The following is a 14,189-nucleotide window of genomic DNA, read 5'->3' as shown; positions in this document are numbered from 1 at the left end:
TCTTTTTTGGGATTCGGTCCCCCACTCTACACTTACCGCTTTGAGTTGCCGCAGTCGCCATAATTTCTAAGTCGTTAAGTCGTAACGGTCGTGATTAAGTGAGGAGGGGCTGAGTGGTAGTGGATAAATGTCGGGGATCTCAAGATTACAGAATCGCCAAATTGCCCAGCAGCGGAAGCAGAGCACAACTCAAATCGATGATACAGAAGGCTTTTTTGAATGCAGTAAACGACAAGCAACAAAAAGCGAGGTGAGGCTGGGAATTAGAAAAAAAAAAACGAGATTTGAGAGCCCTTGCAATGGAGGGCCACGAGATGAGCAATTGGGGGGGTTGATTAGAGAGTTGAGGAGAGGAAGAGGGGGAGGGGAAGGCTAGAAAAAAAAATAGGATGAGAAAATTGGAGAGGAGCTAGGACCACATGGAAGGACAACAATGAACGTCCGCGGCTACGGGCTTTTGGCTTTCACGGGACCCGGAGTCTACAGTCTACACTGGTACTACTTCTGCTACTTCTGCTACTACTAGTCCGTAGTCACTACTAGCCTACTACCGTAGTCCCTTGAACCCATGGTCGTTACCGACCTTCATTGACCCCATTCAGGGAAAGAAGGGCTTTCATGTGAAGATTGAAAGATGAATTTGCAAGTGGTGGTCGTTCAAGCTTCTTGCATTTGATTCCCGGCCGTCTGTGTACTCTTCCCATAGCGACAGGTGAATGGTACGACCCCAGATGCCGAAACATCATATCTGCAATGCCTCGCACAAGGATCACTTCCAGTAGTGACAGACGACCAGGCATACCCACTCCGAATCAAAAGGAGTCGCGCCGATATGAGCCAGCGCTCGAGTTCCAAACCACCAAAGAGAGCATGATGATCGGTCTTTGGTAGAGGAACAGGGAAAGAGAAGGGGATAAAAAAAAGAGTCATCAGTGGAGCCAGTTGGCACAGTGACCAAATATGAGCAGCTCGTGCTAGCCTCACATGCGGGTGCGAGATAGTGATCCAACCACTACTCATGTGGAGAGTAGTCGAGTATAGACCCGTCGACTACTGTGAGTGAATCTGGTGCAGTGTGTGCCATGATAGCGACAGCTGCTGAGCTTACCGATTGGAGTCGTATGAGGGTCTCGCGCAATCCTCCTCTCGAGGTCTCTGCGCTCTGCTCGTCCCGGCCGTGCATGAGACCCAACTGGTGAGGTGAAGATGAGTCTCGAGGAAGGAAGCCTGGCCCCGATGCCCAATCGCCATGGCGTCGTTGGGCCCACACGGCGGTGTCGCCAACATGCGGTGAGGCCGCTCGTCCGTCCGCCGAGGTTCCCGTGGCGGGTTCCCTCCAGTTCAGAGTTCGGACGGTCTCCAGCGAGGCCCCATTCCCAGATCGGCTTAGGACGGAACTTTCGGTCGACGCAGATGCAGACGGCACAAGCAGAACAGATTCACGCTGGCGCGGGGACGCAAGGTTGATCATGTTGGATGCAAAGATGCGGATTATCTCAAGACATCCATGCCAACTCAAACAGCCTGCGTCAGGAAGTAGGCCTCGCCATCGAAGTACTCCTAAGGAGTAAGTACCTGGGAGGAGTAAGTACCGTACTAACTTAAATATAGGGCAGGTCGTTCAGTACTCTAACTACCATGTAAAGTACTGCTAACTAGTAACTAGTACTTTGAGCTAAAGGAATAGCTTCAATGCATCAGAGGATGCCGAGTCGGCGATTCTCACAGTCTTATCGCACCTCTCTCAGGTGCGGGGTCAAGGTGGCAGACATGCCAGACCGAGTAAGGTAGCACCAATTGTGGTCCAAGAGAAGGCTTCACAACTTGCATTGTGCTACGGTGGAGGATTGCACCATGTTTGTGAAATGGACCGTGCCGTACCATCATCGGGCATCGTCCTCGACAACAAACAGCAACCAAAGTCAATCCTCTCGACTCGGAAGGAAAGAAAACAAGGCAACCCAAAGAGGGAAAGACGAACCCACAAGGACCCACCCGGCAAAGGGCGCGCTAAGAGTTAGCGTCTGTTGACCGCCGTGGAGAGCTAATCAGCAGCCAATCACACACCAGGTGTCAGGTGCATCCTGTCCCCACTCGGCCCCGATCACCTGCGAGCAGCAGAATGGGGCATCTGAGCAGTAGCACTAGTCAGCATCAGGCTACCAACGACAGTTTCTTGACATGGAGGATTCCAAGGGCGAACCCTCGACAAACGCAGCTTGGGGGGAAAGACCACTCATCAGCCTCAGTCGCACACAGAGATGGGATCATCAACGCCATCTGGTCTGCTTTCGCAATAGCGTGTACCCTCCCGCACCTAAGCATGGCCCATCAAGTGTAAGCTAGGTCGGTCATGTGCCTTCCCAAGACGGGTGTTCCTTAGGGTTTCCACCAACTCCAAGTCTTCAACGAACCCTTGCAGCTCCATTCATACCTACGCACATGGTTCATCCTTCAAGTACCGAGAATATGAACTCCAACAGCTAAAGATCAAGTGCATCCCGAAGCTGGATGGAAAAGTGGTCAAGATTAATGCATGTAATGGTCAATGATTGTCAACTACAGTGGTAAACAGCTACCCATCGAGGATCTACAGTAGTTGGAAACGATCACTAGAATTCTCATCACGAGGGTAGCGTGTGAAAGGTCAGGTATGTAAATTGGCAAGAACACAGGACGCTGGCGTATCTTGGGATTCCCTCAATTCCATCACCGTCTTCGAACTGACTCGGGTTATCCAACTCGAGGTCATCCAGCACTTGACAGGATGATGAGACATACCGTCTGGAGTGGAGGTCTAGAAGTGACATATAGGGGAGCCCGGGGTATGAACTACCTTACCCTCATCCAAGGACGGCCAAAGAAAACTGATATATTCATGCGTGATACGCGATTCACCCGATATCAATAAAGATACCGTGCCTATAGCCCTCGGTCCTCTTCGCGATACTTGGTGTTTTCTCAGTCGTGGAGAAACCACGCCTCTTCCCACCAATTCAAGCTGGAGGCTTTTTTGATACAGCAACCTGAGATGGCTGTGGAGGGGTGTTCAGATTGGAAAATACGACGGAGTAAGTTTTTGAACTCTTGACGATGGCTCATAGATTCCATTTTCCAAGTACTTCCAGTTGCATGTCAAAGAAATGAAATATGCCTCTGATTGTATCTGAATGGATGCCAGGAAGAACGTGATGTCTATATTTTGAGTGGATTACTGGAGAAGTCTCCAGATTGAATCTCGGAAAGAGGAGGAAAACAAAAGAAGAAAAAGCAACGGCATGAGTGGGTATCTCTACAAAGACAAAGAAAAGAAAAAGAAAAAAAAAGAGAACCGCATCAACCAAACCAAAACCAAGCCAAATCTGAGCTCAATATCAAAGACCATCCTCTCACTCCCGCACCGACCAGACATGTCTTCCAACTCACATCTTCGAGGGGTCTTCTTACCTACCGACGGCCGCCTCTTGCTGCTCCTCCCACATCAGGGTCTCCCCGATCTCCCGGATGAGTTCTCCCTGAAATCTTTCGGAGAAGGCCGGCGAGGTCACGTCAATCCCACTTGCTAGGGGGCTTGTCTGCGAGGCCGTGACACGAGTGTCCTTGTTGGCATTGCTCGACTGGGTGAGGATGGCGACCAATGCCAGGATACCCTCGATGCCAGACCGGCTTGCCGCGGCGAGAAAGGGATTGGTGAATGCCGGCTTTTCGGAATCCCGAGCCGGCGCCCCAGCGGTAGAAGACGAGGCCGAGGATGAGGAGGCAGAGGAAACCCTGGTGTGGTTGGCTTTTCCCGGGCCGGCAGGTGCATGGTCGACTGCCTCGAAACCAAGTGGCTGGTAGCAGCCAGGGTCGAGCATCTCGACGTCGCTCTCGTATGGACAGTCCTCAGTGGCATCGCTGTCTTGGGAGTCGTCGTTGCCAGAGGGAGCGGCATCATCATCGGGACCAGCAGCTTGCTGTGTGTTGTTGTCCACGACGGTGTTGTTGCCGAGGATCTCGTCCATTTGCTCGTCCGTGAGGAAGTCGGTGGCGTTTGGCGCGGGCTTTGTCCTCTCTTGCTCCGTCGTGGGCTCGTTGACATAGAGGTCCCAGAGCACCTCGTCCAGCTCGGCCTTGGTCAACATGTCCGTGGGGAGATGTGATGGGTCGGTCCCGGCTGGGACCGCGAAGGAGACGTCAACGTCCTGCAGGGCATTCTCCAAGTCGTTGGACGAGCACGCCTTGTGTAGCTCTTGCAGGGCGTCCATCATGACGCAGGTCTGCAAGGCCAACGCGGCGTGTGCCTCGGCGGTGGCGCGAACGGCGTCTTCGAAAAGCATAGCCGTGTCGGTGACGGTGCCCAGATGCTTATGGGCCTGGGTGGCTGCGTCACTTCGAACCGCGAAGCATTGGAAGGACATGTCGATGGCTCGTTGCGCCAAGTTGGTGCCGTGCTGGGCAAAAGCGTTGTAGCTTGGCTGCATTCGGTGCAGCGAGGAGAGGAGGTCTTCATGGAGCGGGTCTATGTCGCGCTGGACCGAGAGCTCGTAGAGTTTGGCAGCTCCGAGCTGCTCCAGCAGGCTCGGAAGCATGTCGGAGGCGGGCATGTCAGAGGCAGACATGGTGGAAGTGAGGTTTAGAGAGAGGTGAATGAGGCCAGGAAGAGAGGTGATTTGGGGCATTTTTATATCAGGATGCCAATTAGGCTGCGATATCTAGCTCTTCATCCATCTGGACTGCGACAGTGAGGTTGGGAATGATGCCTACAGCCTGAGTGAAGTCCATCTGACGCGGGCAGATAGAATATAACAAAAAGTTTGATTGATTGCCTGAGCATTGATAGGCAGCACAGCCATTGGCTTATAGGCAATCAAGCTCATCTTAATCCAAACAGCCCTCATTTCCATCCGGGGATGTTTGTTTCCTAAATGGGTAATTTGTAGAGTTTTGGTAGCCTAAAATTTGATGTCATCATTTATTCGCAAGCAGACTCTCGCATTGTCTCTTCTCGAGGTCTGAACTTGGAAGATTTATCTACGCTCCTCGTGAATCTACGGTTCTTGTAAAAAATCGATCGTCGTATGAAGTTGCTGATGCGAAAAGAAAAATAAATTAAAGAAATTCGTCAACAAAAAGTCCAAGCAACATGTGCAACCCTCATATCCAGATCATCCCCAAATTGACGCGAGTTGTCAAGCTACCAGGGGCTTACCACTTGTTAGCCAGGCAAAGTACAAATTGCAAAGTTCCACACTGACATTTTTTTTTTCACCCATGGCTGGTCGGGAGTTGTCAAGCCGTCAGATTCTCCTTGTCATGACCGTCGCTCCACAGGCAAGCCAAGCTGTCAAGGCCTGATTTGCTCATGCAAGAAAAATCACAATTCAAGTACCTTGTCTCGCTCAACTATTGCCTTGTATTCCGCCAAGAGAGGATCGTCCCCGAGGTCGGCATTGATGTCCATGTAATCGTATGGGTCAGACTGAACAAAAGCTGGAGGGGTGACCTCAGGTGTCTCTGACTCAACGGAGGGCTGGACGTGTTCGTTCTTTGTGGACTCAATGTCTTTGGCCGATACATCCTGGGGATTACAGTATTTTCTCTTGACCGTGCGCACGCTCTGCTGCTGGAGCTCTTCAAGTGGCTTCAAGCTAGCGTCGTTCAGCAAGTCGGTGACCATCGACAGGCTGCCCCAGATAAGCTGTCTCATTGCGTCGAGCCCCTCGCTGAATGCACTTGCCTGCTGACGGTACGTGAGGGCGACTTGCAGGGAGGCCTGGCGGACATCCCAGAGCTTTTTGCGTGCCTCGTAGTACTTCTTAGCCGGGTCGTTGGCTTCCAGCTTTTCGCGCAAGTCGTCGGCACTCTGGGCCACTCTATCGGCTATGATGGCGAGCTCATTCAATTCACGCCCGTTGATGACGCCGAGAGTGCGAATGGTGTGGGGAAAGCCGAAGGTGAGTCGTTCGTGGGCAGCTCGAATTTTTTTGAGTTCGTCGTGGACGGTATCTAGAACCTGGGCGGCTCTCAGGCCGTCATCGTGCTTGGAACTCGACTTCCTTTTGGGCATGGTGGATGTCAAAGACAAAGTTGTGTCGTGGAGGTGTGACGGTGTGACGGGGTGTGAGGGAATGATTATTTCGAGAGAGAGAGAGTTGAAGAGGTCGCAGGAAACTATTGGAAAGATGCGTATTCGTGTGGTATGTGTTTTGTGGTGCGATGTACGGCCAGCATATGTAAAAGTACAAAAGATGGACAAGTGCAGAAGGTATGGAAGGTTGGGGAAGACGACTTTGTTGTGTTTACACTTGGCTCGTGATGTTTGTGTCCTGGCGATTCTGCCAGCACCGGGGGCAAACACACGCGCGCATGGAAGCGAATTACCTACTTGGGAAATGACAAACAAGTCATGCACATGAACAGACGAAGCACAATATGTATATGTCAGATGTTGAGATTTTGCTAGAGAATTCTCTGTATTCATGGGGCGACAGATATTCTATTCCATTCTCTTCACCGAGTTCTGCTGAGAAGATTGTTCAGATCGACTGGGACGAGTATCAACTTCGGACGACAGCATCTCTGGGACGGACGATTCTCCTCGCCTCTGTTTCGAAGCAATATCTGGCTGTTCAACAACGACATCCCAATGACAGCTAGCAGCCATTAGCCCTTTGTCTGCTATGCGCCACACCAGCACGCAGTCCTCGGTGTCGTCGCTGAGATTTGGAACCGACGTCGTCTATATTCTTCAGTTCTCTCTCTGCAGACGGCAGAGCTATACCGCAGCTTGGTGACTATGGATCTGAGATAATCGTGTGGTGGCACGCAGCCGGACTCTTTGCGTGCCTCCAAGCCAGATTCAACATGGGAACCATCGGATCGTGGTCGAAGCAAATATGAGGTCCATTCGTCTGCGAGGCCCGGTACGAAAGGTCCAGGAGCCTGCGGAAAGTGCCGACTAAGGTCAAATTGTCCTGTCAAAAAAACCATCACGAGACATGTCATCGGAGCTTTAACCTGGATTTGAGCTCGACCTTGCAGGTGACAGCGTCTCAACGGTTATACCAACACCCACGTGTGTCCCACTGGATCTTCTCGGTTTTCCCACGTCAGTATCATTCCACTGTCACCGTTACCTTCTTGGATTCATGGATCGAAAAGAGAAGGCAGTGAAAGAGATTCAAAGCTTGTAGCGGCAAGCTGATCAAAACTCGGGTCAGCGGAAAGGCATAAAGGACGGATACTAGTCATGGGATCAATTGATCGACTGAATAATGCGCTCAGCTGGAGCACATTATTCTTTGATTCAGCGAGTCTCATTCACTGTGGACGAGCACAAGTGTAATGGAGATAATCAGGTGCCCATTCATCATAATTCAATACAACCGAAACTGATTCTGAAAGCAGGAAAATACCCACGCTTGAAATGAGACTTCTACAAAGGACCCGACGCGACGCTCGTCAAGCCCTAATTCCAATTCCTTCCCGTGGGGGGTGGATCAGCGAAATTCAAAATCTGGGGAAAAGTGTTACTTTGCTCCCCAAAAGCCCAGTGACATCAACCGGTGCAAGGTGAAACGGGGATTTAAGCCTTTTGGAGAAGAATAGGAGACCCTCCATTGTGGCTTTTGAGGGTAGGGCACATCTGGGTGTTTGCCCCGGAGGGATTATGGGTCCTGTCATCTTCTTCCCCTTTCGGGTGACGGAGATGGCCAGGATGATCTGGAGGCTCTGGGCGAGCTCAGCTGCCGGAATAGTAGTGCATCACTGCATGGTGACTTCACGAGTAAGAGCTCCAGCCTCCATGGGGTCTGTGGCCTTTGCATTGTGTGCCGATGTGCTGACGGTCCGACGTTTAGTTGCCCACGAGCCAGCTGATTCTTCGAATGTGCGAGCTCCCTTATGTGCACTGTGCACCGTTACACCGACCTGAATGCAGCATGTCTGGCATTCAATCTCATAAGTCTGGAAGCAAGTCCTCGCTGGGATGATTGCTCTGCCCCATGGCCGGACTCGTACGCAGCTCTGATATCTATTCAGGGCCAGTCCGAGATCCAACGCTGTTCACGTCTACCACATCCACATCCCACAATCCCAGCACTCCTCGTGGAAGGCTGCTTTGTGCTACGGTGATTGGCCTTGAAAGCTGGGGCAACCTCTACAACTCCATCTATGCAATCAGGTACCGATCCTCTCGAGCACGATTGATGGAATGGGATTTGTATGATACGAGCATCCACTTCTAGGTCCGGAAAGCGTTCAGTTCTAGCCGTTGATAGTTCGATCATGATCACATTCATGGTGACAACTAACATGGTCTACACTCTACAACACTGCTACGATACCAGTCTGATACTGTACGCCTTGGGGTAGCTGCCAGCCAGTTCGTGGTTGTCCGATGAAACCGCGCAATATAGGCAGAGATACGCGGTTCCAATTTCTCACTGGTGCAGCGGTGCTAGGGTCGAGAGGCGTACTGTATCTGGTGAAATTCACATTGTCCCATACCAAGGAAACGACATCGATACAGATCTTGACGATGAAGTGGCTCCGGTTCACAATGTGTATTGTACACAGATCCACCTTTCCACTCTGGATGCCCGGACGAGGTGGATTCCTTTCTGACCGGATCCTCCATTCATCGCGAACCAGATCCTACAATGGGTTGATCACCCAAGTACCAGGGTGATAGAGAGGTTCAGAGAGGCACGCTGGATGACGTGGACGGAACAGCATGTACTTAGGGGGCCACCGCGCGAGTAAGGCGTCTCAGTGCAGCATATGATCAGGTTGGAGGACAGTTGCACAGAGATGAGGCTGACTGGACGTGAGAAATCGACGGGAGGGAACCTCTGAAAGTTCAGTCACCCTCGAGATAGTCCAGTCCATAGCCTCGTAAGTGAGATGTGGAACCAAAATTATCCACGATTCATCACATGAACGACTGAAACGACCGTCAAGATCACGGATCAGGAGTCAGGACGCCCTCCGTGATCGTTCCGGGGCAAGGAAGGATGGGCGTTGCCAGCCTGGCCTCAGCTGGACCAAGCCATGTCATGCGCATGACCTCACGTTGGTCGATGATGCTTCGATGAGTCGACTCGTCGAGTGGTCTTTGTACGAGATACACTGGTACAAATGTACAGTGGTATCGATGGGTATGAGACGTAAAATTACATGGTCCCGCAAATTCCCGAGCCTTGCTTTCCCCCTTTTTCCCGACAAACGGCACCTTTTTCGCTGGACGCCCAAGTCATGACTGGTCCGCGAGCTCAAGATGTGTCTCTACTCTCTCGAATACCCAAGTGTGATACGAGATCCACGTCCGGACGACCGAAATCTTATTCAGGAATCAGGAATGCCGGGACGATACACAACATACGGTCATGAATCTTTTCTGTTCTTTTCTTTTCTCTTTTTTTTTTTTTTTCCCAGCTCCGGTTTGTCCCCTTTCGGCCCTGCGAGTGGAAAGAATGATTCTGTATTGTACAGTGTACACCCATTCTGAATGGCGTCGTTCGTCAAGAGACTCCATCTTTTTCACTGCACAATTGCACGCGAATATAAATATTGACCACCGGTCCCCCTTTTCGCAGAGACCCTGCGTGGGTTGTTCGGATCTCAAACAGTCCTTTTGCTCACGCCCCTGCGCGCGGCTGCAAGGTCCCCTTGAGCGCACCAGCCGCCCGGCAAGAGTCTCACGGCCCATCCCTGCCAAATGAGCTGCACAAGGGCCGGTCACAGTTGACTCGAGAGCTCGTGTGGGTCCCGCCAAGCTCCTTTCGCTTTCCGCGTCTGCAGCCGGCGCGCAAAGTTTTCCAGAAGTTCGCAAAGAGCCTCGTCGGGGACTTTGCGCCTCATATGCTGGACCTGGTGGCATCTTCCACCACGGGCGCTGGGGAGTGAGGCCATTCCGACCGCGCGATATGGATATCAACTGAGTCGCCGCGAGGTGTAGAATCGATTCGACCGGATTTGGGCCCGCCGGTCACTGGTCTGGGGTGAACCGGAAGGGGAGACCCATTTTTCGTGTCTCCCAAGTCGGGTTCTGGCGGGTCAGAATTACAGCCTCTGATCCTCTTGTGTGGAGGCCGAGGGAAGTGAGGACGTGTCTGACCTTCTGAAGCAGGATTTCCGTAATTTATCCCTTCTTTACCCGGCGCTCCCTCATCTTTTTCCCCTTCTTTTGCCGATTTTTCTCGTGATGTACATTGTACACTGTACAGTGCCAAACCGGTACTGTATCAATCGTCCTTCCTGCTTCGGGGGGCCCCTTGTCTCGGAAGCCATTCGCCTGTACCAGGTATTACAGTACCGGCGGCGGCTTCCCTCTTTTTTTCCACCAACATGGCCTTCGGCATGGGCGGTTCAGCTGCGCGAGTACGTCAGTCCTCTAGTCCGCCCGATCTCTGATCTGTGCAGAAGCGCAGGTTCATGCAGGATGTTGCATGGACCGTACCTTTTCGGGATCGTGTGAGAGCCCCGACACGATAGTCATAGACTGCTTGTTGTAGATCTCGATGTGGAACTTCTATCGTACTGTACTGTATAAGAGGAATTCTGTCCTCGACTGACCCATTGCAGGTGATGGTGTAGGAGCTGTGGTGCCGGATCCGGTTTCCTTATTGTCGACACTCCTCATCCAGCGATGGTTTTTTCTCGTCACCGTCGTTCCGTGGCTGCTGAAAAAAACGACTCGGTGAGGCAAGCTCCCGAGGAACAGGGATTCCAGGGATCCACCCGAGCCAGCCCCTTCGCCGGTGGTTGCCCAGTGACGCGGCTGCTGGTGGATTGCCAGTCCGAGTCGGCCCGAACTAGGAAACGCCGGGAGTCGATTGGGGACGATGGTGGAGCAATTGGGCATTATGATTGGTAGAAAAGCCGATGGGTCTAGTGGATTCATCCACCAACTTGGAACTAAATGATGATCCACTGCAGGGAAGGGCATGTAAGAGAAGAGGGAAAAAAAAAAAGAATGATCGAAACGAAAGAATGACCCTGGAGGTGATTGTTCTCTTTTGCAAAAGGGTGTATCGTCGAGATGATACCGCAATTCGAAGTCAGCAGGCATATGTGCTCTGCACTGCAGTGCAATGCCACGATGTATCCTCGACCTGCAGTATCATATGCAGGGACAATTTGAGACTTGTCTCAAGGCCGTCCGGACCATCAATATGCGTCTGCGGCCGGCGCCGGTCCCCAAAGTATGGGATAATCTTTACAGCTCACAGTTCCTCTTCCATACTGATTCAGTGATTACTGATGTACTGTACAAGCCTTCCAGCTGGACCAGGAAACCTACCTGCGCTGACCCGATTGAACCCGACGTGCGGTACTGTAATCTTGCAACCTCCCCCCCCCCCATGGGCATGAAGGAGGACTCTCTCATGAAAGAGGAAGCTGTGTCTGTCGGTCTCGTACGTATTGAACTCGGGTCCTCCTTGATCCCCCAACTGCGCCGATGTCCAATTGTACAGTGTATAGGAGAATGTCTCTCGAAATACTGGGTAAAACCGAAATCCCAACCTCATCCCCAGCATTCCATTTCCACCCCAGTAAGGGTACAGTACGGCCAATGGATGTGCGGCTGGAATCCTCTCAGGCTACACGCAGTGACGCACAAGAAAATAGGGCTTTTTTAGGTCCCAATACTGAATACACAGTTACAGTCACACACTTCACACAGTCACGCACTAACCTGGACTGGAAGACCCGGACGGGCGAAAATTTGCCCGGACAGTATTTATGTCCAGGGTAGGCCATCTTCGCTAGTTGTTCAGCTTTTTTCCCTTCCCTGAAAAGTTCCCTTTCCATCTTATTCCTCCGCAACTTCTTTTTCTCTCTCCTTCTATCTTTCATCCTCCTCCTCCCCCCCCTCCAAAAAGACCACCTCATACCTCACAATGGCCGCCTCCCGTGTCTTCGCCCAGCGCCTGGCTTCCACCATGGCCCAGACCTCCAAGGTCGCCCGTCCCGCTGCTCGCTTCCAGCTGAACGCTGCCACCAAGCGCACCTTCACCTCCCAGAAGGCCCCCGTTGCCACCTTCGCTGCTACCCCCAAGCGTGCCACCTCCACCCTCCTCCAGGCCAACGCTCGCCAGGCCTTCCAGACCGCTGCCCGCCGCCAGTACTCCTCCGAGGTCGCCTCCGCCATGGTCGAGGTCTCCAAGAACCTGGGTATGGGTTCCGCCGCCATTGGTCTCGGTGGTGCCGGTATCGGTATTGGTCTCGTCTTCGCCGCTCTCCTCATGAGTGTCTCCCGCAACCCCGCTCTGCGTGGTCAGCTCTTCTCCTACGCCATTCTTGGTTTCGCCTTCGTCGAGGCCATGGGTCTCTTCGATCTCATGGTTGCCATGATGTGCAAGTACGTCTAAGCGTTTGGAACTCGTATCGGAAAACCCTTGGGAGCTTCCCCTAATCTCTCCCGTCTCGCTTTTTGATCTCGTTTCCTTGATTGGTTTATTGTTCTACGAGACAAAAATGTGATGATGGACGTTTATGGGAGACTCGGGGTCCATGGAGCTCCCAATGCAAAGAGAGATTTGCCGGGGGGAAGGAAAGACAACGAATGGGACATGTCAACACAGAATGATTGGGAATATAAAAGAAAGGAAAAGGAAGATGAACTGGTTGTTTTTTTTCATTGTCCCTCTGATATAGACGGTTCTCTTCAATTTCTTCTTTTTTTTCTTCTTTTGGGTCATTCTCAGTTGTTCGAGTGCTTCCTGTTCCCTTTCCTTTGCCTTCCTCTTCCTTTTTTCCCTTTGTCCTCTGTGAGCCGGGGAGGGTATCTGGTCGTGATGTATTACCATGTACTACTTTTCAGCGTCATCTACAACCACCTATTTCCTTATTGTATGTACATATAGAGTCTTTTAAAATGGCCTACCCATCCCAACTTATCCAAGAGCCACAACAAAAACTCTGTGTGTTGAGAGTCTCTTTCCCTTGCTGTGTATTACCCCAACAGAAGCTTTTTCCCGTTTCTTCCTTGTAGAAATATATCCTTCCGACAAGAGTCTCTATGGAATGTAGGACCGATCTCGTAGGACTTGACGGGGCAAACTGCCATAATTCAGTATACAACAAATACTCCAAGTTCGATCTCACATATCCGAGTCTATAGCCGGCGTTTACCCCATCAAATAGCTTAAACAGTTCAACGGCATACTCCTGGGCCGTAAAAAGTGGACATGCACCTGCACTCCCTAAGATTCTCCAGTCCTTTCCCCAGACGACATCATCTTCCTCGGCCCCTTTTGGATGGAATTCCGAAGCATTCAGCCCTCCCATTCTCAACGCGCCCCTTCTTCTTCCTTCCAATCCAGTCCTCCTCCTCCTCCTCCTCCTCCTCCTCCTCCTCCTCCTCTTCTTCCGAGCACCCATCCCCAATCACGACGTCTCACATATCAATTCTTCCACTGGATAATTTTCATCTCTACCGAATCATATTGCAATTCCTTTCAAGCTCCAGGATCCAGGGTTAAGCGCACACGAGGCTCGCCTCAAACCCATACACGTAACAGACGTGACTCGGCCCCGGCAGAATAATCTCACTACTACCCCGGCCTCTCTCTCTCTCTCTCTCGTCCGAGCCCTAGAGACATCTGAATGTAGCCGTATAAGAAATGTACTACGTGTTTTACCTAGCTGGCTTCTCCCGCTATTGTACCTGTATCTCGCATACTACTACTACTACTACTACTACTACTACTACTACTACTACTACTACTACTACTACTACTACTCACTGCCCGCAGGTGTTCTGCTCGGCCGCGGCGGCGAAAGCTTCGGATGACTCAGCTTCCAGCCCTTAGCTCCAGCCCACCTGCAGCTCGTCCCGACGGGACGGAGTCGGGCACGGAGCTTCAACGTTCGAGTAACACTGCGGCACCTGCTTAATGACCATGAGGTTGAGATACGGGAGTCAGATCTCGAATAGAAGACCGAGCTGTATCACTCTCAATCTGTAGACACGAGACAGAGAGTTTTTGATCTCAATTCACATAGCATGGTGATCTTTTCTTTTTTTAAAAAAAAGAAAATCTTAACTTTGAAGAAAAGCAGCGGGCACGGGACAGGATGCTTGCTCGATATTCTAGAGAAGCGGGTCACAATGTCGGTGTTTATGTGGGCTGTGTGATACATGCCATGTATACGAGTAGTGGACCTTCTGTCACAGGTTCATGTATGCTGGAGTAAATCAG

General features: G+C 51.6%; 6 protein-coding genes across 6 annotated transcripts; 3 read left to right on the top strand and 3 right to left on the bottom strand.

The window, feature by feature from the left end:
* Positions 1–1,012: 1,012 nt before the first annotated feature.
* On the bottom strand, positions 1,013–1,471 carry N7539_003536 (uncharacterized protein; the record flags this gene model as incomplete). The annotated part of the gene is made up of 1 exon (XM_056933138.1): positions 1,013–1,471. The coding sequence occupies one exon, from the start codon at positions 1,469–1,471 to the stop codon at positions 1,013–1,015; it is 459 nt and encodes a 152-aa protein (XP_056790679.1).
* A 1,972-nt stretch (positions 1,472–3,443) lies between these two features.
* N7539_003535 (uncharacterized protein) lies at positions 3,444–4,601 on the bottom strand (the record flags this gene model as incomplete). Its single annotated transcript, XM_056933137.1, has 1 exon — positions 3,444–4,601. One exon carries the CDS (start codon positions 4,599–4,601, stop codon positions 3,444–3,446), a length of 1,158 nt encoding a protein of 385 aa, XP_056790678.1.
* A 755-nt stretch (positions 4,602–5,356) lies between these two features.
* On the bottom strand, positions 5,357–6,049 carry N7539_003534 (uncharacterized protein; the record flags this gene model as incomplete). The annotated part of the gene is made up of 1 exon (XM_056933136.1): positions 5,357–6,049. The coding sequence occupies one exon, from the start codon at positions 6,047–6,049 to the stop codon at positions 5,357–5,359; it is 693 nt and encodes a 230-aa protein (XP_056790677.1).
* A 4,280-nt stretch (positions 6,050–10,329) lies between these two features.
* N7539_003533 (uncharacterized protein) lies at positions 10,330–10,858 on the top strand (the record flags this gene model as incomplete). Its single annotated transcript, XM_056933135.1, has 2 exons — positions 10,330–10,366; positions 10,629–10,858. The coding sequence occupies 2 exons, from the start codon at positions 10,330–10,332 to the stop codon at positions 10,856–10,858; spliced, it is 267 nt and encodes an 88-aa protein (XP_056790676.1).
* A 1,027-nt stretch (positions 10,859–11,885) lies between these two features.
* Positions 11,886–12,356, top strand: N7539_003532 (ATP synthase subunit C family protein; the record flags this gene model as incomplete). The annotated part of the gene is made up of 1 exon (XM_056933134.1): positions 11,886–12,356. One exon carries the CDS (start codon positions 11,886–11,888, stop codon positions 12,354–12,356), a length of 471 nt encoding a protein of 156 aa, XP_056790675.1.
* A 436-nt stretch (positions 12,357–12,792) lies between these two features.
* On the top strand, positions 12,793–13,780 carry N7539_003531 (uncharacterized protein; the record flags this gene model as incomplete). The annotated part of the gene is made up of 3 exons (XM_056933133.1): positions 12,793–12,837; positions 13,311–13,381; positions 13,633–13,780. The coding sequence occupies 3 exons, from the start codon at positions 12,793–12,795 to the stop codon at positions 13,778–13,780; spliced, it is 264 nt and encodes an 87-aa protein (XP_056790674.1).
* Between the last annotated feature and the right edge of the window lie 409 nt (positions 13,781–14,189).

Source organism: Penicillium diatomitis (assembly GCF_028827545.1).
Source record: "Penicillium diatomitis strain IBT 30728 chromosome Unknown utg000004l_segment0_segment0, whole genome shotgun sequence".
NCBI lineage: Eukaryota > Fungi > Ascomycota > Eurotiomycetes > Eurotiales > Aspergillaceae > Penicillium > Penicillium diatomitis.
This window is presented reverse-complemented; position numbering and strand designations above follow the sequence as displayed.